Raw genomic sequence first — 24,796 nt, 5'->3', positions numbered from 1 at the left:
CTGCCAGTCCAGGGTTGGACCTGGAGGAATCTGGACCCTTTCTGGGAGGGCCTGAAGTGAGCCAGTCCAAGCTCCTCATTTTATAAATGGACAGACTGAGGCCCAGGCCTCCCCAGTGCCCATAAGACATGTTCACCCTACTCACCTGTCACTCAGGGTCTTTCACAGATGCAAGGTCTTCCATCCCCATTTCCTGCTCCATCCACAGCCCATCTCTCCTCCTTTTCCCACTTACAAACCTCCTGGCCTTTATTCACACTGTCCCCCTGCCACTGATACTCTTTCATGTCTTTCCCCCTCTTCTCTGTGGGATGGATTTCTTTGCACCCTTCCTCAACGATCAGTTTGCTCCTCCTCTAAAAAGTCTTCCAGGATTTCCTCCACCCTAGAGGCAGCAAGGTGGAGGAAAGGGGCTTTGGCATGGGGCAGAATTCCACTCAAGTTTGAATGCCATTACCAGCCAAGGTGCCTTCACCTCCCTGAGCTTCAGCTTCTACCTCTGTAGAATCCGGGTAATACTTATCTTGCACAGTGGTCAATTTGCAACGGGGCAAACCCCGTGTCAGGCATGCAACCGGTGCTCAGTAAACACCAGGACCCTCCTCATGGGACGTTTACTCCTTCCTGTGCTGTGGCTGCAAGCTTCTCCAGAACCGCACCGGGCTGCCCTTTGATCTTTGTTTCACCATCTCGTCCCACCCCTTTCAGATAGGAAGGGAAAGCAAGTAGGTCTGGAGGAGGACCCCAGCCCTGAGGGCTTGATGGAGGGGCGGGACCCATGCTTGTCTTCAGTACTACCAGGAACTAGTGAGCGCGTGTGTGACACAAAGTCCGCTCTCAGAAACTCACCTGTGCCGTTCCTCCCTCCTGGGGGGTGGGGGCAGAGCTAGCGCGAAGCAGGCCATTCACTGGAGCCAAGAGCTGCCACTCAGGTGGCCTACATATGTCCCGCCCCAGGGGGCTGTTCCAATGGGCGCGCAAGGTTTGAATAAGACCGAGTTGGCTTTGGAGGGCGCTGAAACTTGTTCTGGAGAATAAGATGACACCTAAGTTGGGAATTCCCTGGCGGTCCAGTGGTTAGGACTCTGAGCTCTCACTGCCAAGTGCCCAGGTTTAATCCCTGGTCGGGGAACTAAGATCCCACAAGCCACGTGGCCAAAAATAAGAAAAAAATTAAAAAATAAAGTTTATTTTTAAAAAAAAAGACATCTAGGTTAACCAGAGAGGGCCTACATGGGACCTGCTCAGGAGAAGGGGACCTCGAACTAAAGCCCCAAATTGGACTCTGTTTGCTCCTCCTCCCGTGTGACCTTAACAAGCTTCTTCCCTCTCAGAGCCGTGGTTTTCCCATGTGTAAAACGGGACCACCTCTCAGGGATGTGGGGATGCAGTAAGATGACACCTTTAAAAGAGTCTCAGAGTGGATACTGGCCCTCACTCTAGATGGGGGCAAGGTGTGGTAGTGGGTGGTCACAGAGGATCTGGACAGTGGGGCTGAGGGGCTCTGCTGGAGCAACAGGCTGAAACCACTTCCCCACAACCCTGTATCACAGTGGTTAAAAGCACAGATTCTATACTCAGAAGGTGCTGGTAGGAACCACAGTTCCACTACCTACCAGCTGTTGTCCTCAACTGTAAAATGGGACAGTAATCCTGGGCTGAAATGGTCGTTATAGGGACTATATGCCTGGTACATGGCAAGTACAAAAAAATGAGTCTATATTATTATTGTTATTATTTGACAGACAGGATTCCAGACCCCACCTCCCAGGCTCCAACTCCCTTTGATGTCCATGGAGACCTGTGGGAGGCACCCTGACCTCTATCACAGGGGACAGTGTGGTTTTCCCCAGTGGGTCTGAGCTCTTGGGTCCCCTGGCTGATTCCTTATGTTGTCTTGGGCATGTTGGCTCTCTCTGGGTCTCAGTTTCCTCCCTTTGTTGAATTCTGGACTTCCTGTTCCCTATTTAACTCCACAGCGCTGCAAGAGGCCGACGCTGAGGGGCTTGGAAGCGAGAAGCATGACAGATAAGGTCAATATCTGTGCAAAGGTGTGTCGGCTGGGGAAGGGGAGTTGTGTGATTGACCCTGCTCCATCTGAAGTGGTCCCTGAGGTACTTCAACGTAGGGTCAAGGTGCTGCCGGCCACTTGGTCCCTGCTCTGAGGTGACCCGGACCAGGTGTCCCGAAAGCAGCCTGGGGGCAGCGGCCAAGCCAGGGCACTGAAGCGAGGAGGGGGCGGAGTCGAGGGAGGGGACAAGGTCTCACGAACAAAGAGGAGGGCGGAGAGGGACAGTCCTGAAGGCTCCGCGAATAGTACTATCCCGGGCCACTTACCGCAGCTTTGGGCGCCCTCCCTGACTTTGGCGCAAAGCTGCATCCTCCTGGTGACGCCCACCCGACCAGCGAAGGCCGCTTGAACAGAGGCCCCAAGACTGCAAACCCTTACAACCTACGCCCGTGAGGGGCGGGGCCTCTACTAGGGGCGTGGCCGTCAAATTGAATTTCCCCAATGGGGCACGAGGGTGGGCGGGACCCCCCCCAGGATTGGTTGGCTCCATGGCGCGGGGCGGGACCCGCGGGGCTGCTGGCGCGGCTGGACGGGCGGCGCTTGCAGAATCCCGGGGACGGTTGCTGAGCGGGCTTCGCATCCCGGTCGCGGCGCCTTCCGCCTGACCGCTCCTAGTCCATCTGTTGGATCCCGAACGACCTAAGCTGAGCCCGTGCCGGACGGGCAGGCCGGACTAAGAGGTGGGTGTGCGGACCTTCGGGCGGCAGCAGGACCCCCGACGGATCCGAGGGTGGAACCCGGATAGGTGGACTCCCAGGGTTCTGGGACTCCTTAACCTGGGAGCCCCCACCCATCCACAGGGGCTCTAACCCATGCGATAAAGTTCTGAGACCTGGGGGAAGGACGGTCATGGACCTCCAGGAGGCTCTACGACCCCCAGGGGTGCTAGTCTGTGGGGGCAGAAACCCTGAGGAAGCTCCTACGTTCCTCTGAGACCCCTCGCAATCTTCGGGGACCTCACACTGTGTGACAGGGAGCCATGGAACTGGAGTGGAGCAGCGGCGGGAATCCCTGAGGAGAAAGAGACTTCCCTGGGAGTCCTAGATTCTGCGTTAAGGACCCCTGCCCCTCAGAAGACATGGGGGAACTCAAGAGTGTCCACAGAACCCAAGTCTAGTGATTGCTAAGTGAAGGACCCCAGCAGAGGGCGGCTGGGAGGTTGCTACCTGTCCGAGCCTACAGGGATGGGAAAAGCAAGCAGCGACTTGAACGGGCAGAGTCCGAAGAACCCCAACTGTGTGGACTAGGACTTCCCCCAGACCCATTCACCGGATGGGGTGACTCGACAAGTGACTGTTCTGGGGAGGGGGAAGGGATGACTGAGTGATGAATCAACAGAAGCGGGGGCAATCCAGGGGCCATGTCAGTCACCATACATTAACTAAGCACCTACGGTGTGTCATGCTGTGGGCCCTCAAATTCCAGAAAGATATTAGGGCTGCAGGGGGAAGGAAAGAGCTACACTGGAAGGCTGGGCCAGGATTTAGGGGGCCATTTTGATAGGCAGTGATAGAGCAAGAGGGAGTGTCCTGAGCCCCTGAGGGCACTTTGGAAGGGGACTTCAGAAGCTAGAGGTGGCCAAGATTAAATCCATTCCCTGCCCTCTGGGTCTTCCCCCTTCCCCCATGATTGTCTTCTCCTCCTTCCCCCATGACAATCCTCTGGTCCTCTCCAATCCTGTTTGCCTAAATCCAGAAGCTGGACGGATCAGTTTCTGAAGGCTCTTCCAGCTGGGGAACTGAATTCTAAGTGTGTGAACTGGCAGGAGGAGTGGGGTGCCTGGACACCTGGCTTCATGAGGTCAGGGCAGTTGGCACCAGGGGGAGGGCGGGAAAGGGAGGAGTGGAGAGGGGTGTGTACAGAGGGCTGTCCTCAAGAATTAGAAGATAGAATGTTACCTCCAATGGCTTAAGTTACCTGGGGGAATGAGAGTGGCAAAGGCAGCAAGGACTTGGATATGGGTTTAGCCCATAGCCAGAGGCTGAGCTTTTGGGGTGAGTGGGGGCTGGGCAGGCCCTGGGGATGGGTGGGTGGGGCAGGAAGCTGTGGAGTGTGGTGGGCACCCCCTGGTGGTGAGCACAGCTTGGGTGGGCCTTGCTGGGCCCTGGCTTCACAATCCAGGTCCCTACCCTCCCTGTTTGATGCTTAGATATGGCAAGGGCCCAGCTTAGGCCACACAGCAAGCTAGCAGTCCAGCTGGCTGGACTGGAACCAGGGACTCCTACTCTTGGTTTGTTGAGTTTTCCAGCACACTACCCTAGGGCAGAGGGCACCTCCCGGCCAGGAGTCACATCACAGATAAGGATCAGACACCAATGGATAGTCATGGGTTAGAGGGGGAAACTGAGGCACAAAGCCCAAGTGCCTGTGGTTTCTAGAGGCCCCAGAAGGCCTGATTCATGTCTGTCCCCTGCAGAATTCCCTGAGCTGGTGTCAGCTGCCAAAGGCACTGGGGAACTCACCAGGAGGGGACGGACGGAGCTAGGGGCCAGCAAGATGGCGGACGAAACATTAGCTGGGCTGGATGAGGGAGCCTTGCGGAAGCTGGTAAGTAGTTCCATTATCCCTACTATGAGGACAGACAAGACAGGCCAGAGAGGCAGGGCCTGTCCAGGATACCTCTCAGCTGACAAGAGGAGGTGATGGGGGAGGGCACAGGAGAAGGGCTCTGGGGAACAGGGCTAGGCCTGTTCCGCGTGGCCGATGCAGAGGCCCTGGTGGCATGTGCTTGTCCATGCCAGGTGCTGAGGCCTTGTTCTTCCCAGCCCCCCACTGCTACCACCTGTTTAAATAGTAACTGGTGAGGACTCACCCATGGGCAGTCACAGGTGTGGGGAGGCTGGATTTGCCTCTCTCAAGCAACAGCCTGGGCAGTACCCACCCCTGGAGGCTGGCCCAATGATAACAGTAGCAGCAATGATTAATAAGCCAGGTCACAGCAGGGAGCAGTCTGGGCGCTAAGCACACCATCTCACAGAATGGTTACAGTAGCTCCAAGAGCCAGGAGGACACTGTGGCTCAGAGAGGTGAAGTCACCTGCCCAAGGGCACCCAGCTCGGAAAAGGGTGTGCCAGGATCCAAACAAACCCCAAAAGGGGTCATGGGGGACCAAGAGACCTGGATAAGTCAAGTCCAGAAGAGCCCATAGAGAGAGACAGGCCTTGGGGACCCTTATGAACACTGTGACTTCTAATCTGTCATTTTTCCCACTCTGAGCCTCAGTTTCTTTATCTGTAAAATGGGAGGTGGGGGAATGTGTGTGAACATAATATCTAGGTCCTACAGTTGGCATGGGGATGGAATGAGGCGTGGGCCCAGATCTTGGCATGGAAGAAGGATGGGCCCACTCTATCCCCTTTCCCCAGCTTCTTCTTGAAGCCCGCCCTCCCCCGCAACACACATACCATGCACAGAGAGGATGTGGGGCAATATAGCAGGGCAGGCATGTGCCCACCAGCAAGGGCAGGGTGCACTGGAACTGGAAGAGGGGCCAGAGCTCCACCCCCCAGCCCCTGACCCTTGTCCAGGGGGTAAATTAAAGATTTACCTTCCCTGGGAGAAGGCAAATGACCCACCCCACCCCCATACCATTCCTCTAGAGGCAGGGGCTGGAGCCAGCTAGCTCAACCCAGTCACTGGGCAGTGCCCAGCCACTGCCATCATCTACCCAAGGCACTCGACCTCTGTGTCCTCGGACAGCACCTTAGACTTTGGATGTCTGCCACCGCCACAGGCGCTGTGTGCAGCCTGAGGGAGATGGGTTTCCAAAGGGTCCCACCACGTCAGCTCGACCTCCCATCCGGAAGTCAGAATCTTAATGCGGGTAGTGGAGATAAAGCCAGGTCTTTGCTCATCCCCTTCTCTTGGGGTCCACTCTGAGGCTCAGGGTTCCCCAGCCACCACCCCCCACCCCATGCGGGTTTGGGTGCTGGCTTCAGAGAAGCCGGAGCATTGGCTGTAGTCCGCCCCCCCAACCCTGGCCCCCTCCCTGGGAAAGGACTAGCAAGACCCCGCCCCTCGTCTCGGGACCCCGGAGGTCTTTCCCATTTCGGGACCAGGGTCCTCCACCGCCGGGCGCCCGCCATTACTGCGCCCCAGCGCTGCCGAGGGTCCCGCCCCGCGCGCCGGCCTCCTGGCAGACACTGGGGCGTCCGGAGCCGGGTTCCTCCCCGCGGGGCCGGGCCTTATAAGGGAAAGCTGACCCGAGCCCCAGCGTCCGGCCGATTTGGGGACCCGCTCCCAACCTCGGCTCCTGCACATTTCTGCGAACAGGGAGGGGGGCTGTGCGGGATGTGGACACCTGGGGACACGAGCACCACGTGCTCCTCCGCCACATATCCGGACGCCCTCCGCCTCGGTCCCGGGTTCGAGATCGGGCTCCGACACTCACTAGCTGGGTGACCTGCGGAAGCTGCTTAAGTCTTTGAACCTGGGTTTCCTCTCTGTAGCCGGGGATATTAAAGCAGGCGGAACCTGGGCGGTTTCCTGTCCTGCTGGCTCCTGGCTGGGCGCCTTGCACGGGGCTGCGTGGGAGAGGCGTGGGCGGTGCAGGCGGCTGCGATCGCGGGGCCCGCAGGCCTTCAGCGCCCCCTGCCTAGGCCACGCTTCACTGCCGGCCGGTCCTCCATCGGTCAACTGGAGGAGCTGGGACTGAGCGAATGCCTGGAAAGTCTCCTCCGTAGTGCTAGTGGGGAGTCTGAGGCCCAGGAAGACGCCAGGGCCTGTCAGACGCCCCCAGCAGCGAGGGTACAAAGTACCCGGAGGCCCGGCCCCCGGGAAGAGGAAGCACCCTCTTTCCTCCCAGGAGAATTTCACTGGGCAGTTTCGGAAACCCCCCCATCTCCTTCCCTTTCCCCCAGTGGACAATGGCGCTTTGTACTTCCTTCCCTCCCAACAACAGCCCCCTCCACTCAGGATGGTGGGGCCTGAGAGGACGGGGAACGCAGGACACACATCAGGGACACTGTGGGCGGACCTTTGTCTCAAGGCCCAAAGGGAAGGGTCATGCGGGAGGGTGACCAGTGGGATGAGGTTGTCCATTCCACAACCCTGCCCCACCCACTCGGGGGATCAGACAGAGGCTCCCATTTTCCAGAGGGGGACACTGAAGCTCCCAGGGGTTGCAGAAGTGACCAAGTTCCCACATCAGGCTTTTTCCAGGGAGGAGAACCCCATTTCTAGAGCCCAGGGGGCTGGGAAGGGACACACAGGAGACAAAGGGCTAGTCATTGCATCTCTGAGCCTCTTTACCCTCTGCACAGGAGGGGCTGGACCAGCTGTCCCCTCAGGCCCGGAATCTTCTAGTGTACCACGGAGGGCTCTGGGCCTGAGTCAAGGCCAGGACTGAGGGTGGGAAGGTGAGCCTTCTCCACCCCGCCACATGATAGGCCCCCTTAAGCCCCAGGGCATCTCTAGTCCAGGCTGGAAGGGTCCCCAATATAGTACAAGGATCTTCAAGGTACCCACCATAGCAGACAGACCCCAGCCACAGAGATATCCTCAGCCCAGGGAAGGCCCCGGAGTCATGGAAACCTGGGTTCAAATCCTGGCTCAGGTCACTTGACCATAAGCAAATCACGTCCCCCTGAGCCTCAGTTTCCTCACCTGTCAAATGGGAGTAATAAATTGCCTAGGGTTTCTGTGAAGTTAGGACAAGTAAGGGGCTCAGCACAGGATCCGGCACATGGTTTCTCAGTAAATGTTACAGATGCCTCTGGGTATCTTGTCCTCACTTGCCCTCACTTCTCTCTCTCCCCTCCTGACTGGCTGGAACCAACCATACATAGCTCCGCAAGGTGGGGGGGGACCCCAAGTCACTGCCCCCATCCTCACCCACTGCCCTAAAGGGAAGCCATTGTCCCGTCTGACAAATGAGATGTTAACCAAGACCAGGGATGTTAAGGATATGATCCTGACCACCCAGCCAGGACTGGATTGGGGCTGGAGCCAGCTGCTGGGAGTCCTGGCTTGAGCCTTCCGGGGGCCCTCCCATATCTCCTCAGGAATGTGGAGACTGAAGGCTCCCTGGAGGGCTCTGTCACTTGTCTCTACCCTCTTCAGACTGGGACAAGTGAGCTCATGGCTAAGCTGGCCCAGCCCATGCTCCCTGCTGAAATCTTTCCCCCTCCCACCATGCTCCCCCGTGGAGCAAGAAGGAATGATGGGAGAGGAGGCTAAAAAGGAAGGGAGTAGAGGGTTCCTGGGCCTACCCCTGAATGATTTGGGGGTGGGGGCAGAGGAAATCACTTTGCCTATACTTGCTCCCACCTGGCGCACACCCACACTGGAGGCTTATCTCTGCCATTATCTTCCTGGGGGCTCTGGGCCTGTCCTCTCTCCCTTGGGCCACAGAGGCTCTGTAGGGGGTAGAGGAGTGAGGGGGGCAACAGGATTGGCTGACTGCCCAGAGAAGGTGCCCTTTCCTGGACCTGGTTAGACCAGCCACCCCCAATCTCCCAGGGAGTGACAGGCTAAGAAGCTGGTGGGAGCACCTGTCCCCCATGATGCCCTCTCTAGGGCCCTGGGTGGACCCTAGTGCAGCTGCCTTATCTGTCTGAGGTGTTGGCCCTCCCACTCTGAGCCCCGGCCCTTTGCCCCTTCAGTGGTGGCTAGAGCAGGACCAGTGCAGGGAGAATAATAGCCCCCAGCCAGGCAGGGAGCTATGACTCCTGAGGGCCTGCCCCTGCCTCAGTTTCCCCATCTGTCCAATGTGGACGAGGCTGCCACCCATCAGCAGGGCTGTGGTACTCTGGGAGTCTCTTGTGCTCACAGTTGGATTCCAGCAGCCCAATCACCCTTCCCTCCCCAGGGACACTGTTAGGGGCCCATAGGATGGCCTCCCTCCTCCTGCCACGACTCCCTGGCTCTTGGGGGTTTGATGAAGGGCTCTGAGAGGCAGGAGTCGAGTCACAGGAATGAGCGCCTGACTTGGCACCTGGCACAGGTGGGTGGTTGTTGGCTGCCCACTCTTAGTGAATCTTAGTCCACGGTGGGCTGTCCAGAAGCCCTCGCTGCATGATCTGAGTCTCCCCCTGAGACCAAGTTTGGGCGGGCAGGCAGGCACATGACGGGCTTGGGGCAGAGGGAGTGGAAACAGACCACTCATTGTGCCCCAGGCCGAGCCGTGGGCGGCCAGTGCCCGCCCTCTGTCCCTGGCAGCCAAAATGACCTGCCCCTCACCACCCCTTGCCCTGCAGCTGGAGGTCACAGCAGATCTGGCAGAGCGGCGGCGCATCCGCTCAGCCATCCGGGAGCTGCAGCGGCAGGAGCTGGAGCGCGAGGAGGAGGCCCTGGCATCCAAGCGCTTCCGTGCCGAGCGGCAGGACAACAAGGAGAACTGGCTGCAGTGAGTGGCGAGTGGTTGGATGTGCAGGTGGGGCTGAATGTGCCAGGGCTCAGCTCGTGTTGTGTAGGCAGGCATGATCCAGGTGTCTGCTGCCCATCTGGGTGTGCAAATGGCAGCACAGGCATGCATTTGGAGTACACAGGGATGTTGGTGGGCACGGACCACGTGCCAGTCATGGTGTCCTGGCCACGCCCATGTGATATTAGCGCTCAGGTCCATGGGCGTGCATGTGCCAGCGTGTAGCCAGAGGGTGTGCACAGCTACCTGCCCCTCTGCCAAGGTTCTAGGTACCCTGTCCTGGCCTCTGCCCTCAGCCCACATCCTCCATGACCTGGCCCTGGCAATGGAGGTTATAGTCATGGTGTCCCTGCAGCTCTCAGCAGCGGGAGGCTGAGCAGCAGGCTGCTCTGGCACGGCTGGCAGGACGGCTGGAGTCCATGAGTGATGTGGAGGAGCTGACCACACTGGTGAGGCCTGGGCCAGGGCAGGGGATGGGGGCAGGGCAGGTGAAGACCTGGACTCCACATACCCGTGGCCCACACCTCACCTACAGCTGCGAGGCGCTGCTGAGTACGAGGAACGCAAGCTGATCCGAGCCGCCATCCGCCGCGTACGGGCACAGGAGATTGAGGGTACGCACCCTGCCCTGGCCCCACCCCTGCCCTGCTGCATGCTGCCCCCAGCAACCCCCCACCCTGACCCCCTGTCACTCACCTGACACTTTTCCCTTTCCCTCCAGCCGCCACATTGGCTGGAAGGTTGTGCAGCGGGCGTCCCAACAGTGGCTCAAGAGAGGACAGCAAGGGGCGGTTAGCACGCAGGCTGGACCGGTGTGAGGTAAGGGGTGTGGGCAAGGTCCTGTGCCCACGGACGCCAGCAGCACAGAGCGCCTGTGTGTCTTTGCTAGATGGGTACTTAACTGAGGGGGCCCCCAGCGTGTGTTTGGGGGACAGTGGGACTCTATGTCAGGCCTCTGCCCACTCTCCCAGGCAACTTCTGGTCACATGTCTCCACTCCAGAGTTTGTCTCTACCCAGGCCTCCCCCGCAAAGCCAGCTTGTCTACACTGCTCCCAGGTTCCTGACTGTCTCTCATTACCACCCTGTTGACCTCCCTGCTGGCCTCCCCGCCTCCACGCCTACCTTCCACCCCCACGCTGGCCATCCAGTCTCCACTCAGCAGACAGAGGGATCTCCCTGAAATGAAAATCAGACCCTGGTACTTGCCCAGCTTAAACCATCCGAGGCTGCCTCTCCCCCTCCGTACAGCCCACATCCTTACCTTGGCTTATCACGTCCTGCTGTCAAGGGCCAGTGGGCTCTGGTCTCCAGGGAGTGTGGGTGAGAGGTCGGGTCGTGCAGGTTCCCTAAGTGGCCAGCAGAGGCCGCTGGGTCCCTGGTCCTGGCAGGACTACCCACTAACCCCGTAATTAACCAGGCAGAGGCCAGGGGTCAGGGGCCTCCACGCCAGAAATCGATTAAGTCTGGGAGTCCCCAGCAGATCTCCTGCTGTCCCCAACCCCTGCCATTAGGATCTGGTCATCTCTGAACTGCCCTTGACTAGGCAGTGCCAAGAGGTTGGGAAGTGGGGATCAAAGACCGCCCATTGTGTGCCAGTGACCGTGCTTGTGCAGGTGTGCCTGCAGGAAACCGTGTCCAGCCCCTCTGCTTTGCATGCCCTGCCCTGGGTGCCTGCCAGCCTGGAGAGCCTTGGCCACATCCTGTGGGTCTCCCACGGGTCTCCCGCAGGTGCCGAAACCAGAGGAACAGGAGCAACAGGCAGAGGTCCCAGAGCCAACCCCGACCCCCAGTGGCACCAGCCATGATGTGATGACCACAGTGACACTACTGCTTCGGGCCCCACCTGGGGGCACACCCAGCTCACCTGCCTCAGCCGACAGTTCACCCACCACTACCTCTCCTGAGCCTCCACCGGAGCCTGCCGAGGCCCCATGCCCTGCCACTGAGGCTCTGGGTGGCCCCGAGCCACCTCCCAGCCCGCCCAGGGCTGTCAGCCCTGAGCCCCAGGAGCCTCCAGCCACCCCCAGCACAGAGGGGCAGGTGGTCAACAAGGTGAGTCTAGATGAGGGTCAGGGATGCCAGGCAGGTGAGCTCCCCAGTCTGGGAGTCAGGCCCTGCCCATGCCGTGTCTCCCCTGCAGCTCCTGCCTGGCCCCACAGAGCCCCCTGCTGCCCACAGCCCTACCAAAGGTCCCTCTGACACAAAGAGAGCAGGTAGGGTTCCAGCAGAGATAGCAGGGGCATCTGCGTCCCTGGGCCTCCCTTCCCTGCCTGGAAAATGGGTTCTTGTGCCTAGATGGCTCCAGTACCCTCAGGTCCAGGCAGGCTCTGACACTCCTCCCACTGCTCCTGAGGTGTCCCCGCCCCTGCCCCCCCTCCCCCCTCCTGCCCACTCCCCCACCCATGGCCAGAGGCCTCCCTGCAGCCTTGAAAGGCAACAGGCCTCAGGCACATTCTTTTCCCCAATAAGGGAGTGCGCCCATCTCCCAGCTGGAGCCGTGGGCAGTGCTGGCCAGCGGGGGTGTCCACCATCCCCATCAGCAGGGAGAATCTGGGCACCCTTCCTCCAGCCCAAGCCTAGCCCAAGCCCCCAGGAGTGTCCAAGTTATCCCGGGGTCGGGGAAGGAGGGGCCTGTAAGAGAGACGCAGCTGAGTGGGGAGGCCAGGAGCTGTGGGAGGTGCAGGATGGGCTGGGGAGGCTGGGGAGGTTGAGGTGCAGGAAGGGGTTGGGAGGCTGAGGAGGTGTGGAAGAGAGGACTATGAGAGGTGGACCCCACCATCCACTCTCCTCTCTCTGCTCCCACATGGCCGCCACCGCCTTCCCATGCTGCCAGACCTGGCTGGCCCTCGCCCCTGCCAAAGCTCCCTGTCCATGCTGAGCCCCCGCCAGCCAGTCCAGAACCGAGGTACTGCCAGTTCCCACAACCCTGGGCTCTGGGCCGTCCCTGTCCCATCCAACCACTGACAGCCCTCCTGTCCCTTCTAGAGCCCACCCCACTTGCCAGCGGACCTTCCCCGTTCCAGTGGCCTGGCTCCGTACGGGACCGTGTGCGCAAGTTCACATCCGATTCTCCTATGGCTGCTGGGCCCCAGGAAGGCCCACTCCGGGCAGCCCTAGGTCCCTCGACCCCTGCGAGGCTCCCAGGCTCCTCCCGCATCAGCACCACCCCTGCCTCCTCCTCCAGGGGCCCCTCCTCACAGGGCACCAGTGACACCTCCTCCCAGTTCAACAAGGATCAGCGAAGAACAGCCCGGCCCCTGGCCCAGCTTCAGAGCTGCCCCAGGGAGGAGGGCCCCAGGGGGCGGGGCTTGGCTGTCAGGCCCCTTGAAAACAGAGCAGGGGGGCCCATGGCCCGCTCAGAGGCGCCCAGTGCCCCGCTAGCCGTGGCCGTGGGCACTGCTGAGCCAGGGGCCAGTATGAAGACCACATTCACCATCGAGATCAAGGATGGCCGGGGCCAGGCCTCCACGGGCCGGGTGCTGCTGCCTACAGGCAACCAGAGGGCAGGTAGGCCTCCCCACTGCCTCCCCACTGCTGGGGATGACTGCCTGCAGCCACCCAGCTCTGCACATAGGACAGGTGCTGTGGTCAGGGCTCAGGGTGTCTCCAAAGGGTGCACTGGGAGCGACGGGCACCATCAACCTGGACTGGCATTACCCTCACCCCACCTGATCCTGACCGTAGTCCTTCTCCCTATCCAGAACTGACGCTGGGGCTGCGGGCGCCCCCCACCCTCCTTAGCACCAGCAGTGGGGGCAAGAGCACCATCACGCATATCAGCAGCCCTGGGAACCTGGCTCGGCTGGGCAGTGTCACTCACATCACCAGCTTCAGCCATGCCGCCCCTGGTAGCCAAGGAGGCTGCAGCATTAAGGTGAGCCCTTCCTCACCCCACCAGCCTCACCATCAGCCACCTCATGTAGACTGCTTCAGGGTGCAGGGCTCTCAGGGCTCCTCTGCTCTGCTCTTCCCCTACTGCACACACGGGAAACTGAGGCCCACAGAGAGAAGGTGACCAGTCCACAGCCAGTTGGTGGCAGAGCTAAGGCCAGACCCTCGCCTATCAGCCACTAGACATGTCAGAAGCTCACTCTTTACTGGCCTTAAGCTTCCCACATGATGATCTCTGATCCTTATTCCAGAATTGGTCGGTTCATTCCTCGTGAACAGATGGGAAAACTGAGGCTCAGAGAAGGGTAATAAGGGCTTGCCCCCCTCTTCCTGTAGCAGCCCCAGTGGCCCTGCTCCCAGCCTATACTGAACCTCAGCCCCAAGGTGCAGAGCCGCTCATCTGCTCATCCAAGATCAGCCTGGCCCCTTAGGAGATTGGAGATTAGTGATTACCATCTCTGTCAACATCTCGGGGTGGGGGAGCTAGGCAGAAGCACTGAGGGGGGACAGGCAAAGGGGTGCCAGTCAAGTGAGGCAGCAGCCTAGCAGGTGCCACGGGAACTGAATCTGCCGCACCCTTCCATTATTCATTCTGGAGCCCGGGATCAGCTGGCTGGGAGCTCAGCCTGGGAAGGGATCCCCAGCGGGCCACCCAGCTGCCCAGGTAATGGCCTCTGTGCTGTTCCAGGGGCTGAATGGGACTTTGAGGTGAAATGGTTAGAGCCAGCTTTGGGCTTTCTCAAGGGTGACAGGGAGAGGGTGGGGGCAGGAAAGCACCCTTCCCCTCACAGAGCAGGACCTAACTGCTCTCTGCCAAGGGAGTGAGGAGAGGGTGGCTGAGGCCCTTGGGGTGGATGGGAGGTGCCACAGGGAGCGCCAGGTAGGACCACCTACTTGCCTCAGTTTCGCCATCCAGAACCAAGAGGAGGCAGATCGTGTGCCTGTAATGCACTTGCTCAGAGTCTGTGGTTGGATCTGAGCACCAGAGGCAGGCAGAGGACATTTATCTCAGGGACAAGGCACTTGCTACTGCAGATTGCTTGAAGTCCTGCCTCTCTGTGCCTCCATTGCCCCCATCGGTTCAAGGCTTTCTAAGACAGCATGGCATGAGGGCAGAGGACGCAGGCTCTGGAGTCTGGCAGACTGGGTCCTCAGGGCTAATGCACATGGTGGCCCAGACAGACCCATGCCTTGCTCCCTGCCTCAGTTTCCCCACCTATGGGGCATGGGGTCCCGGCCTCAGCAGTCCTTCAGAACCTGTGCAGACTTGCTGTACTGCCAGTCTGTGATCTCTGCAGGGCCAGGGCCAGGTCTGGCGGTCCGCCTGCTTGGGCAGGCCACCCCTCCCCCACTGCCCCCTCCAGAGGGAGCCCAGAATAGGTTTCTATTTGGGCTACAGCCCCAGCTGGCAGGTGGCGGGCTGGGAGGCCAGCAGGGGCGGGGCAGGCCCACTGCCCTTGCCTTCGCCCTCAGGCCAGCTGCAAAGACTGACTCTGCCAGACAGAAGCAGCAGTCCCTACCACTGCCCCCTTCGTCACCCCACCGTAGAGCCCCCACCATCACCATGCCGGGGGTACCAGGGCCCAGGTCTGAGCTGGCCACAGCCCTCGAGGAGAGATTGGGCCGGGCGTTGGAGGAGCTGCGGGCAGTGGCGGAGACAGGCCGGGCGGCAGTGACCCAGGCAGCTGAGGCAGCTGCCTCAGCCGTGGAGCCAGTGGCCCGGGCAGCTGAAGAGCTGCGGGCGGAGACAGCAGCGCTGAGCCGGCGGCTGGATGCGTTGGGCAGGCAGGTGGAGGTGCTGAGCCTGCGGCTGGGGGTCCCGCTTGTGCCTGACCTTGAGCCCAAGCTGGAGCCCAGTGAGCTGCTCCTGGCCGCTGCCGACCCTGAGGCCCTCTTCCAGGCGGCCGAGGATGCTGGGACCCCTGTGGCCCACCCGCCTGCCTTCAGCACCTGCCGCCACTCCTCTGCAAGCCTTGCCCACAGCGGCAGTCTCGTAAGTCCTTACGGGCTGCAGGGAGGCGGGTGGTTTTGAGCCAGGCTCTGCCTCTGCTCAGTGACCCTAGGTGGCCTACCACCTTCTCTGAGCCTCAGTTTATCTATCTGTACAGGGGACTGGGGCACTAGCACTCCAAGACTGAGGCGAGATGGTGCCAGGCTCCTGGCCCTGAGGCACACGTGGCGGCTGCCCTGGCAGCCCCTGGCCGGGGCCCAGCCTCTAGCCCCACCCCCACTCCCTGCCCCTGCCAGGCCGAGCCTCCCTGAAGCAGCTGCCACCTCGGCTCTCCTTACCCTTACAGCAGAGAGGCCCTGCCAGGAGGGGAGGGGCTCTGATAGTTGGGCTGGGGGCTTGTCTGCAAGGGGCTGGGAAGATGCCCTGGGAGGGGTGTGGGGCTAGTTTGGGGTTGGTGGCCCCTTAGGGGCTGATTCATGCTAGGGGGTGTGGGGAGCAGGGGCGAGCTTCAGAGAGGACTTGGCTCTGGGCAGCCCCAGTCAGACACCTGGTCAGGAGCCTATGGGCCTTGGTCCAGCTCCCTTGGTGTGTTGAGGGTGGGCATGTGCTTGCTGCCTGGGCACTGGCCCAGGAGGACCCAGGCTTTGGGAACAGGCAGGACGGAGCACAGCCTGCCTGGGAGGGGGCTGGGAATGAAGCAGCAGAAGGAACTCAGATTCAGGAGTTAGGCTAGCATCAGCTCAGATCCCAGTCTGCATCACACTTATAGAAGGACTGTGGGCAAGTCATGCAGCTACCTTGAGCCTCAGTTTTCCCTTCTGTTAAATAGGGACAGTAAAATACCTAGTGTTCATACAGTGCTAACCACTGAATGGAAATCACCATTATTGCCTCCCTTAATTGTATTAAGACAGTTCTGGGTACATGGGAAGCCCTACAACAAGGCTCTCAGTGCCTCTTCTGTGAGCCTGACATCAACATGGTCATCCTTGGGCAGGCAGTCCAGCTGGCTAGTGGTATTTCAAAGGTTGTGCCAGAAGCCCCAGGGCCTGGCCCCCTGTCCTTTGGGGCATGGTTGGTTTCATTTACACCCCTGCTTAAAGTCCATACCCTCTCCCCACCACACAGATGGAGCCAGAACCGGCAGAGTCCCCCTCTGCAGCAGTGGAGGTGGCCAATGGCGCCGAGCAGACACGCATGGACAAAGCAGCAGAGAGGCGGAGCCCTCTGAGCGCCGAGGAGCTGATGGCCATTGAGGATGAGAGTGTCCTGGACAAGATGGTATGGCCAGATCTGGTGGCCTGGGGGTTGGCAGGGGCTGGGGCCAGCGGGCACCAGATAGGCAATGACAGGGACTCTGTCTGCAGCTGGATCAGACTATGGACTTTGAGGAGCGGAAGCTCATCCGGGCTGCGCTACGTGAGCTCCGACAAAGGAAGAGAGGTAGAGAGCCCGATGCCCTGCCCCTAGATCCAGCTGCTCCCCTCACTGGGGTCCATTCGTGGACACTCCAGCTCAGTAACGCCCTCCCCAGCTTCTTCTCTAGACTCAGCTTCTCCTTTTCTAGACCCAGCTCTTCCCTTGCCTCCTTCCCCCAGATCCAGCTGCTCCGTTCCCTAGCTGCTTCTCTCCCGCTTCCTAGACCCAGAACCAGCTTCTCTTCTCCTTCCTAGACCCAGTTACTCTCTCCCCCAGCTACTCCTCCTTGCTTCTCCAAGTTTTGTCAAGTACTCCTTCCCTGAATCCAGATACTCCTCCCAGCTGCTTCTCTCTCCTCAAGGTCCACTGATGACCACCTTAGCCTCTGCTTCCTCCCTGCTTCCCCTTCCCTGAACACAGCTACTTCCTCCCCGGACTCAGCTATTTATTCCTTCTTCCAGATTCTAGATTCATTTGCTTCTCCAGATACTCTCAATTACTCCCTCTGCTTCCTGCAGGGCCCACGGATGGCCACCCAGCCTCTATGCCCACCCACCTGCTTCTTCTTTAGGCCCAGTTACCCCCTTTGTCAGCTTCTCTCCCAACTACCCTTTCCCTGGATCGAATTGCTTCCCAGATACCTACAATCACTCCATCCGTGGATTTAGATATTTCTTCCTCTAGCTGCTCTTCTCCCTGCTAAGACCTATTTGAAGGCCCGCTCAGCTACTGCCGTCACTCAGCTTCTCCTTCCCTGGCCTCTGCTGCTTCCTCCTAGATGGAGATACTCCCTCCGGACTCAGCTACTCATTCCCACAGAAACTCCCTTCTTGGATCCAAATACTCTCCCTTTGAGTTCAACTATTCCATGTCCCCTTGTTTCTGAGTGCACCACACCCTGCCATTCCCTCCCAAGTTATAGCTACCCCCTCACCCCCAGCTACTCCTAGAGAGGTCCGTTGTCCCCTGTGTCTTCAGTATTGCTAACAAGTTGCCCTCCACCCCATCTGTGTGCCCCGTGTGCCCATGCATATGTGCTTTGTGGGCGACGGTGGCCTTCTGGGCATGCGTGGGGCATTCCCCGCCCAGACCAGCGGGACAAGGAACGGGAACGGCGGCTGCAAGAGACACGGGCCCGGCCAGGGGAGGGCCGTGGCAACACGGCCACCAAGACCACCACGCGACACAGCCAACAGACAGCCGACGGCTCAGCTGTTAGCACTGTCACCAAGACCGAGCGGCTCGTCCACTCCAGTAAGGGGCTGAGCAGGGCTCAGGGCTCAGGGAGAGAACATGTCTACCTTGCTGGCCCCTGTGCCCCTCACACCCTTCCTCTCATCCCTGCCCCCGCAGATGATGGCAGACGGACGGCCCGCACCACCACGGTGGAGTCGAGTTTTGTGAGGCGCTCAGAGAGTAAGGCCGCCCAGCGTCTTCTCATGCCTGCCTGCCAGCCCACCTTCCTCAAACTCTCTCTCCGAACTTCCGTCTGTGTGTCTCTCTGTCCATCCGTCACTTTCTCTTCTCTGCCTGTGGCTACCTCCATCCCTCTACCAGCCTCCTGCCCCATCTCCCACATCCAGCCCAGGACCTCACCCTGATCCCCTTCCCCTTTCTTGCAGATGGTGGTGGCAGCACCATGATGCAAACTAAGACCTTTTCCTCTTCATCATCCAAGAAGATGGGCAGGTGAGCACAGGTACCCACTCCCAGACCATGGAGGAGTCAGTGTCTCAGGGGACCTCACTGCACACCCATTCTACAAGAGGGGACACAGCCAGGGAGGGGCAGAGTGGGAGTCAATCCACTCCTGCTTGCCTTGCCATCTCACCTAATTCTCAACCGCACCATGGGGGGGCCAGAGATTTGCTCGGGGTCTTAGAGAAGCCTCCCCACCACACTGAGCTGCTGATGCCACTGCCACTTCCCAGTGTCTGCAGACCACATCCCACGTCACAGAGCATCTTTACATCTTAGCCCCATGAAGGTGGGATACACCCTATGTTATAGAGCATTTTGGGGCAGGTAGGATCAGAATTCAGACTGGGAACCAGAGGGGTCGAGGAACTCTGAGTCAGAGACTTATGTTCAAGTCCTTGCACTGCCCCCCATGCTCTCTGAAATCTAAGGCCAAAGGCCTCTGTTTCCTCATCTTCAGTGGAAGTGGTAAGAGTCCCTCCATACTCTTGTGAAGTTTAAAATGACACAGAAAAAGCTCAATAAACACTAGCTATTATTATTATTACCATTACTATTATCACATTGGTTGTCATTATTAGTTGATAGGGCCCAGAATCTAAGCTCACCTGTAACCTGATGATACAATGAGCCTTCGCAGAAAACTCCCAGGGTCCAAGTCTGTTGAAAAGAGCTTGGCTTCCATTTTCTTGTCGTTTGAGCCTCAGTCTACTCTTCTGTAAATTGGGTGTGATGAGAGCACCTCCCTTGCTGGCCGGCGTTGCCGGTGGTGAAGATACCACAAGAGTGTAGGGTCTGGAGTGTGACAAGACCCCTCCCTTGACTCGTGGGGATCGAGGCTCAGGAGCGGCCCTCCCCGGCCCTGACAGTGGCATGCTCACCCCTCAGTATCTTCGACCGAGAGGATGAGGCCAGCCCGCGGCCCGGCAGCCTAGCGGCGCTGGAGAAACTCCAGGCAGAGAAGAAGAAAGAGCTGATGAAGGCGCAGAGCCTGCCCAAGACCTCGGCCTCCCAGGCGCGCAAGGCCATGATTGAGAAGCTGGAGAAAGAAGGCGCCACGTGGTGAGCAGCAGTGGGCGGGGCGGGGCCTAATGACCGCACGGGGCGGGGTCTGGGCGGGGGTGGGCGGGGCCAGAGACGAGAAGGGCGCGGCTGAAGCTGTGGGGGCGGGGCCTGAAGGTAAAGAAGGCGGGGCTGGGGCCTACTCCGTGGGCGGATGGAAGAGGCGTCCCTTGTAACCCGGCTCCCGACACCTCCCCCGCAGCAGCTCTGGTGGACCCCGCGCAGCTGTGCAGCGCTCCAGCAGCTTCGGTGTCCCCAGTGCCAACAGCATCAAGCAGATGTTGCTGGACTGGTGCCGAGCCAAGACGCGTGGCTACGAGGTGAGCTCTGTGAGACCAGGTGGCCAGGCGAGGGCCTCCCCACCCTCACAAGGCCCCAACTGCAGCTGTACCCTTCACAGCCACCACGTCTGGCAGGGAATATGGGAATTCCTCTTCTGGGATGAAACAGGCTCAAAGAGGACACATAACATGCCCTAGATTCAGGATAAGTGATTAAGTGGCAGGGCCTAATGAGGGCCCTTGGATGGTGGGCACGGTTCAGGGCCAGACCCCACCCTTAGAGTCCCCTCCTCATTGCTCTGTCGGAGGCACTGGGTAAATTTCTGTACATAAGGGAAGGAGTGTTGAGGGTATGACCATGGCCTTAGCTGGGTGGTGCTGGGCCTCTTGGTCACTCTGTCCCCCTTAGCAACAGACATGGGAGTTAACAAACTGAGTTGGAGGAGGCTACCTACTGTGCAACCTTGAGCAAGCTACAGGGCCTCTCTGAGCTCGGTTGCCCTAGATCTGGATTACCAAAACACTGGAGGGTGAGGACTTCCCCAGTGGTCCAGTGGTTAAGACTCATACTTCCACTGCAGGGAGCATGGGTTTGATCCCTGATTGGGGGAGTTCTGCATGCATGCCTCATGGTGTGGTTAAAAAACAAAACAAAACAAACAAAACACTGGAAGGTGGAGGACATAGGGGAGCTGACCAGTCTTCCCACTACCCATAGCATGTGGACATCCAGAACTTCTCCTCGAGTTGGAGTGACGGGATGGCCTTCTGTGCCCTGGTGCACAACTTCTTCCCTGAAGCCTTCGATTATGGGCAGCTCAGCCCACACAACCGGCGCCAGAACTTCGAGATGGCCTTCTCATCCGCCGAGTAAGTGTGGGTCCCAGCCCTGCTGGTGTCAGCTGGGTGTCTGGGGCTGGGCATCTGGGCCGGGCCCAGCTGCCCCGAGGCCCCCTGGAGCTGGTCAGCTGCACTGTCATTCAGCGGCTGAGACCCCCTTCCCCAGAAAGCCCCCATCCTCTTCCACCCCACCCACCTGTTGCTGAGCGTGCCAGGTGCCCGCCGGAACGAAGGAGCCTGAGGCCCGCCTACCAGCCCGGGCCAAGGCCCATCAGGTGGCCCTGTCCATATCCCCTCCATCCTCCCTCTGCCCCCTTCTCCCTCTATCTCTCCCTTTCTCTGTCCTGCTCTCCTCCCACTATCACCAGAGCTTCCTGCTCCCACGGGATCCCGGCTGGAGATTCCAAAAGGAGGATCCTGGCCCGGGCACCGTGCCCGCCCAGCCTATATAGGTGTTGCCAGAGGCTTATATAGGACATCAGCAAGCCCTCCACTTTGGAATCGTTGCCCCATCTGCTCACCTCACCCTCAGCACCCTCCTCCTTCTGTCTTTCTCTATCTTTCTCTTTCTGGTTTCCCCCCCCGGATTTCTTCCTCTTTCTCCTCCCTCCACCTCCTCTCACGCCTCCCTCACCCCCCTCCCTGGGGCACAGCCCTCCTCTCCAACCTCAGCGCCAACACCATCGCCCCCACCCCTTGTTCCCTCCCGCTTGCCCCGAGAGTTCTCTGCACCTGTGACTGATCTGGCCCCCCACCCCTGTCTGCATTGCACACCATTAGTGATGGGTAGTGAGCGGCACGTCCACAATGGGGAGGGGGCATGCGGGGGGCTGGCAGACTGCAGCACTGAGAACGTAACTGAACTCATGTCTCTGTGTGTGTATGTGTGTGTCTCTCTGTTCTCCTCCCCTCTCTCTTCTCTGCCTCTACCCCTGCTGCCCCACTCGGGCCCCGCCCCCCTGCCCCTTCCCGGCCCCCTACCCTCCCCAGGACCCATGCGGACTGCCCGCAGCTCCTGGACACAGAGGACATGGTGCGGCTTCGAGAGCCTGACTGGAAGTGCGTGTACACGTACATCCAGGAGTTCTACCGCTGTCTGGTCCAGAAGGGGCTGGTAAAAACCAAAAAGTCCTAACCCCTGCTGGGGTCCCACGGTGAGGAATGCCGCCTTGCTCCCCTGTCCCATTATGCTGCCCCGCCGGAATCTGCTCAGTGGGGCACAAAGAAAAGCCAGGGAAATGGCGGGAGTGGGGGTGGGGAAGCAGGGGGACCCTGAGAAGAGCCAGAAGGAGCCAGGCACGGCCTTATCTTCTGTTCAGGACCTCACAGGCAAGACTATTCTCCTCAATGGGCAGTGATGAGCCAGGTGGGCAGGACTGAGATAGAGGAAGCCCAGGAGGCCATGGGATCCCCGGGGAGACACCCGACCCAGCTGGCAGGTCCAGGACAGCTCTCAGAAAAGTGCAAACTAAGCTGGCATCTGAATGACAAGTTCAGGCTAAAGGAGGGAGAGGGAGTCCCGGGCAGAGGAATCAGCCAGTGCACAGGGGTGGGGTCGAGGGAGGTGGAGGGCATGGCACACCCAGGAAGGGAAGGACATTTATTTAGTCTGGATGTGAGGGGGAGAAAGGGGTCACAGTCAGGAGTCTGAACTTCCTTCTGAGGACAAGAGTCATAAAAGGTTTGCAAACAGAGAAGGGATGTATGTGGTCTGGTAGCATTGAAGAACAATCCTTGAGTGAGGCCTGGATGAGGGATGGAGAGGGAGGGGATGGACTAGACAGCTAGAGAAGCTTAAGCAGAGGGATGGGCTTTTTGATGGACCCATTAGGGAGGGAGAAGGAGGGTCAGGGAAGCCTCCCAGGCCTCCAGTTTGTGCACTGGGAAGTTGGGGGTGCCATGCTCCAAGTTGAGGAGCTCAGGAGCGAGGCCAGTTTAACAGGAAGTTATTTCTGGTGGGGGTCCTGGATCCCCAAGCCAGCTGTGGCATTTCCTGTCTGGTCATCTCACCTCAGGGCCACAGTAGAGAATTCAGATCCTGAGCTAACTGCCCATTACAGACCAGGAGCTCAGAGGAGAGAGGTGGGCTCAGAGCGTGCCAGGGGTTGTAAGGTCAGAGCTAGGGCCAAAAACTGGAACTCCAGACTCCCCCCCTTGTGGCTGTTTTCCTTGCCCCATCACTTTTCCCACCCATTTTGTAGGGAGAAGAAAAGACGAAGGCCCAGAGGGAGAAAGGGGATTGCCTAAAGTAATGTGAATCAGGGACAGAGCTAGCAGTGCACTCAGATGCCCGTAGGGGCCTGGAGCCATTGTGGGGGGCAGCCCACACGTGCACACATATACTCAGAGAAGCTGTGCAGGTGAGGGAAAGATGGGCATGGTGCTGTCTCCAGGTCATATATGGACTTAGGAGCTGCTGCCCAGCAGGCCAGCCTGGAGGGAGAGGGGCCCAATCCGGCCCAGTTCCAGTTGGAAAGTGTGACTCAGCAGTGCTGTTGCTCGAATTGCCTAGTGTTTGGCCTGTCACTGGGGCAGCTGGAGCCCTGAGCCATGAGCCCCGGTGTAAACAATGGCTTTATAAGGTCTCCAGGGAAGACACCAGAGATGGGAGGGAGCTCCACTTTGGGAGAGGCCAGGATCCCTGGGGAGATAGCCACAGCTGGAAGAAGCTGCAGAGAGAGGCCGCCTCTTCACCATAGTACAGCTGAAACAAGCTGGGGCAGAGACGACCTCAAGGGCACATAGCACCTCAACAAGAGAGTCAGAAACCTCTCACTCATCCTAGGTGCTTCCAAGGACCCAAATGAAGCAAAGAATGACTATACTATTGTGGAAAATGGGGAAACTGAGTCACAGGGCAGGGTTTTCTCTAGCTTCCACAGCTGGCCAGGAGTAGAGCCTTGACAGAAACAGGTCTCCTGCTTCCCAGGCTTCTTCCCCAAAGGAGTCCTGATGAGCTGAGAGTAGGCCCCAGCCCTTACATTGTGTGACCTTGAAGGTCTGACCTTGAAGGCACAAGATGGGAGGTAGTCCTGGGCCCTTGGGTGTTTTGGGAACAGGAGCAATTCCTGCCCTCATGCCTTCCCTGCCAAAGGAAACTCACTTAACAACATTGAGAGTGCTAACTATATGCCAGGCATGGCACATGGGAGGGAGCAAGTCCTGCCCCTGAATGTGATGCAGTTGGTCCAGTTTGTATTGATTGGGACACTCATCTGCTTCCCCTGCTCTACCCAACTGGGTAATAAGGGTTAAAGAACTGTCTCTCAGACATACACACACACACCTCCCTGGCCACCATCTCACACAGCAGGGATGTCCCTTGAGGCAGATGGGGGTTCTCAGGCTGCTCTACAGGAGGTACCAAGCCAGGGAGCTGGCAGATAATCCTGGGCCCAGAGGGTCACTGGAGCGGGTCCTGGGTGCAGGGAAAGATTTGAGGCCCCTTGGGTACAACGGCCCAACTGAGAGGCTTGTGCCAGCTAGAGTGTGCCATTGAGGGTGAGAAGGAGGTGGCCCTCCAGAGAGAAGTGGGCGGGGTCTGGAGTGAGGACCTCCCCAGGGCTAGGGGTTGAGACCCCAACCCTGCGCTGGGTCTGCTGCGCCTGGGCCATGGGATGGGGCAGGGATCTCCTCCTTCACCTCCACATGCCTTGGCCTTGCTCCCCACAGAGGTGCCTCCAGGCTTGGGTGGCTGGGGCCTGGGGCTTCTGCCTTCGTAGAAGGCTTTTCCCCCATTCAATCGATCAGGAGTCGAGTTTATGGAAGACCAGCGGGCTGCGGCGTTGTAAAGACCTCTGGGTAGAGGGTCGCTGCAAGAGTCGGGGCCGGCACTGACAACCACCCCCGTGCCCCCCTCCCCGCAGGATGCTGGTGGACTGCGTACCCCTCGTGGAGGTGGAGGACATGATGATCATGGGCAAGAAGCCCGACCCCAAGTGCGTTTTCACCTACGTGCAGTCGCTCTACAACCACCTGAGGCGCCACGAGCTGCGCCTGCGCGGCAAGAATGTCTAGCTTCCCCGCCGCCCGCAAGGCCGCAGTGGCAAGCTGCCCCCACCATCCAGGCACCGTCCCCTCCCTGTGCGCCTGGCCACCGCTGCCCTGTCTGTCGCGACACCTTCCCACGCATACACACGCAGTGTTTTGATAAATTATTGGTTTTCAACGACCCTGATTCCTCTCTGCCTCCCTTGGGGGGCTGAATGGAGGGCAGCTG

General features: G+C 59.4%; 1 protein-coding gene across 9 annotated transcripts; it reads left to right on the top strand.

Moving 5' to 3' along the window:
• The first annotated feature begins 2,618 nt into the window (after positions 1-2,618).
• On the top strand, positions 2,619-24,748 carry SMTN (smoothelin). 9 transcript variants are annotated; one of them, XM_007128687.4, is made up of 22 exons: positions 2,619-2,751; positions 4,488-4,618; positions 9,268-9,416; positions 9,790-9,883; positions 9,970-10,048; positions 10,156-10,253; positions 11,164-11,487; positions 11,576-11,648; positions 12,269-12,340; positions 12,421-12,942; positions 13,137-13,309; positions 15,227-15,319; positions 16,406-16,558; positions 16,645-16,720; positions 17,786-17,950; positions 18,050-18,112; positions 18,319-18,385; positions 19,283-19,456; positions 19,659-19,776; positions 20,456-20,607; positions 21,568-21,731; positions 24,444-24,582. In XM_007128687.4, the coding sequence occupies exons 2-21, from the start codon at positions 4,568-4,570 to the stop codon at positions 21,710-21,712; spliced, it is 2,841 nt and encodes a 946-aa protein (XP_007128749.1). In that variant the 5' UTR covers positions 2,619-2,751; positions 4,488-4,567; the 3' UTR covers positions 21,713-21,731; positions 24,444-24,582. The 9 variants fall into 9 exon arrangements, with proteins under 9 accessions (XP_007128749.1, XP_028339917.1, XP_028339916.1 ...); XM_028484116.2 differs by lacking the exon at positions 21,568-21,731 and having other exon boundaries at positions 19,662-19,776; positions 24,444-24,748; XM_028484115.2 differs by lacking the exon at positions 21,568-21,731 and having other exon boundaries at positions 24,444-24,748.
• Positions 24,749-24,796: the final 48 nt, after the last annotated feature.

Source organism: Physeter macrocephalus, unplaced genomic scaffold (genome assembly GCF_002837175.3).
Source record: "Physeter macrocephalus isolate SW-GA unplaced genomic scaffold, ASM283717v5 random_129, whole genome shotgun sequence".
Taxonomy (NCBI): Eukaryota; Metazoa; Chordata; class Mammalia; order Artiodactyla; family Physeteridae; genus Physeter; species Physeter macrocephalus.
This window is presented reverse-complemented; position numbering and strand designations above follow the sequence as displayed.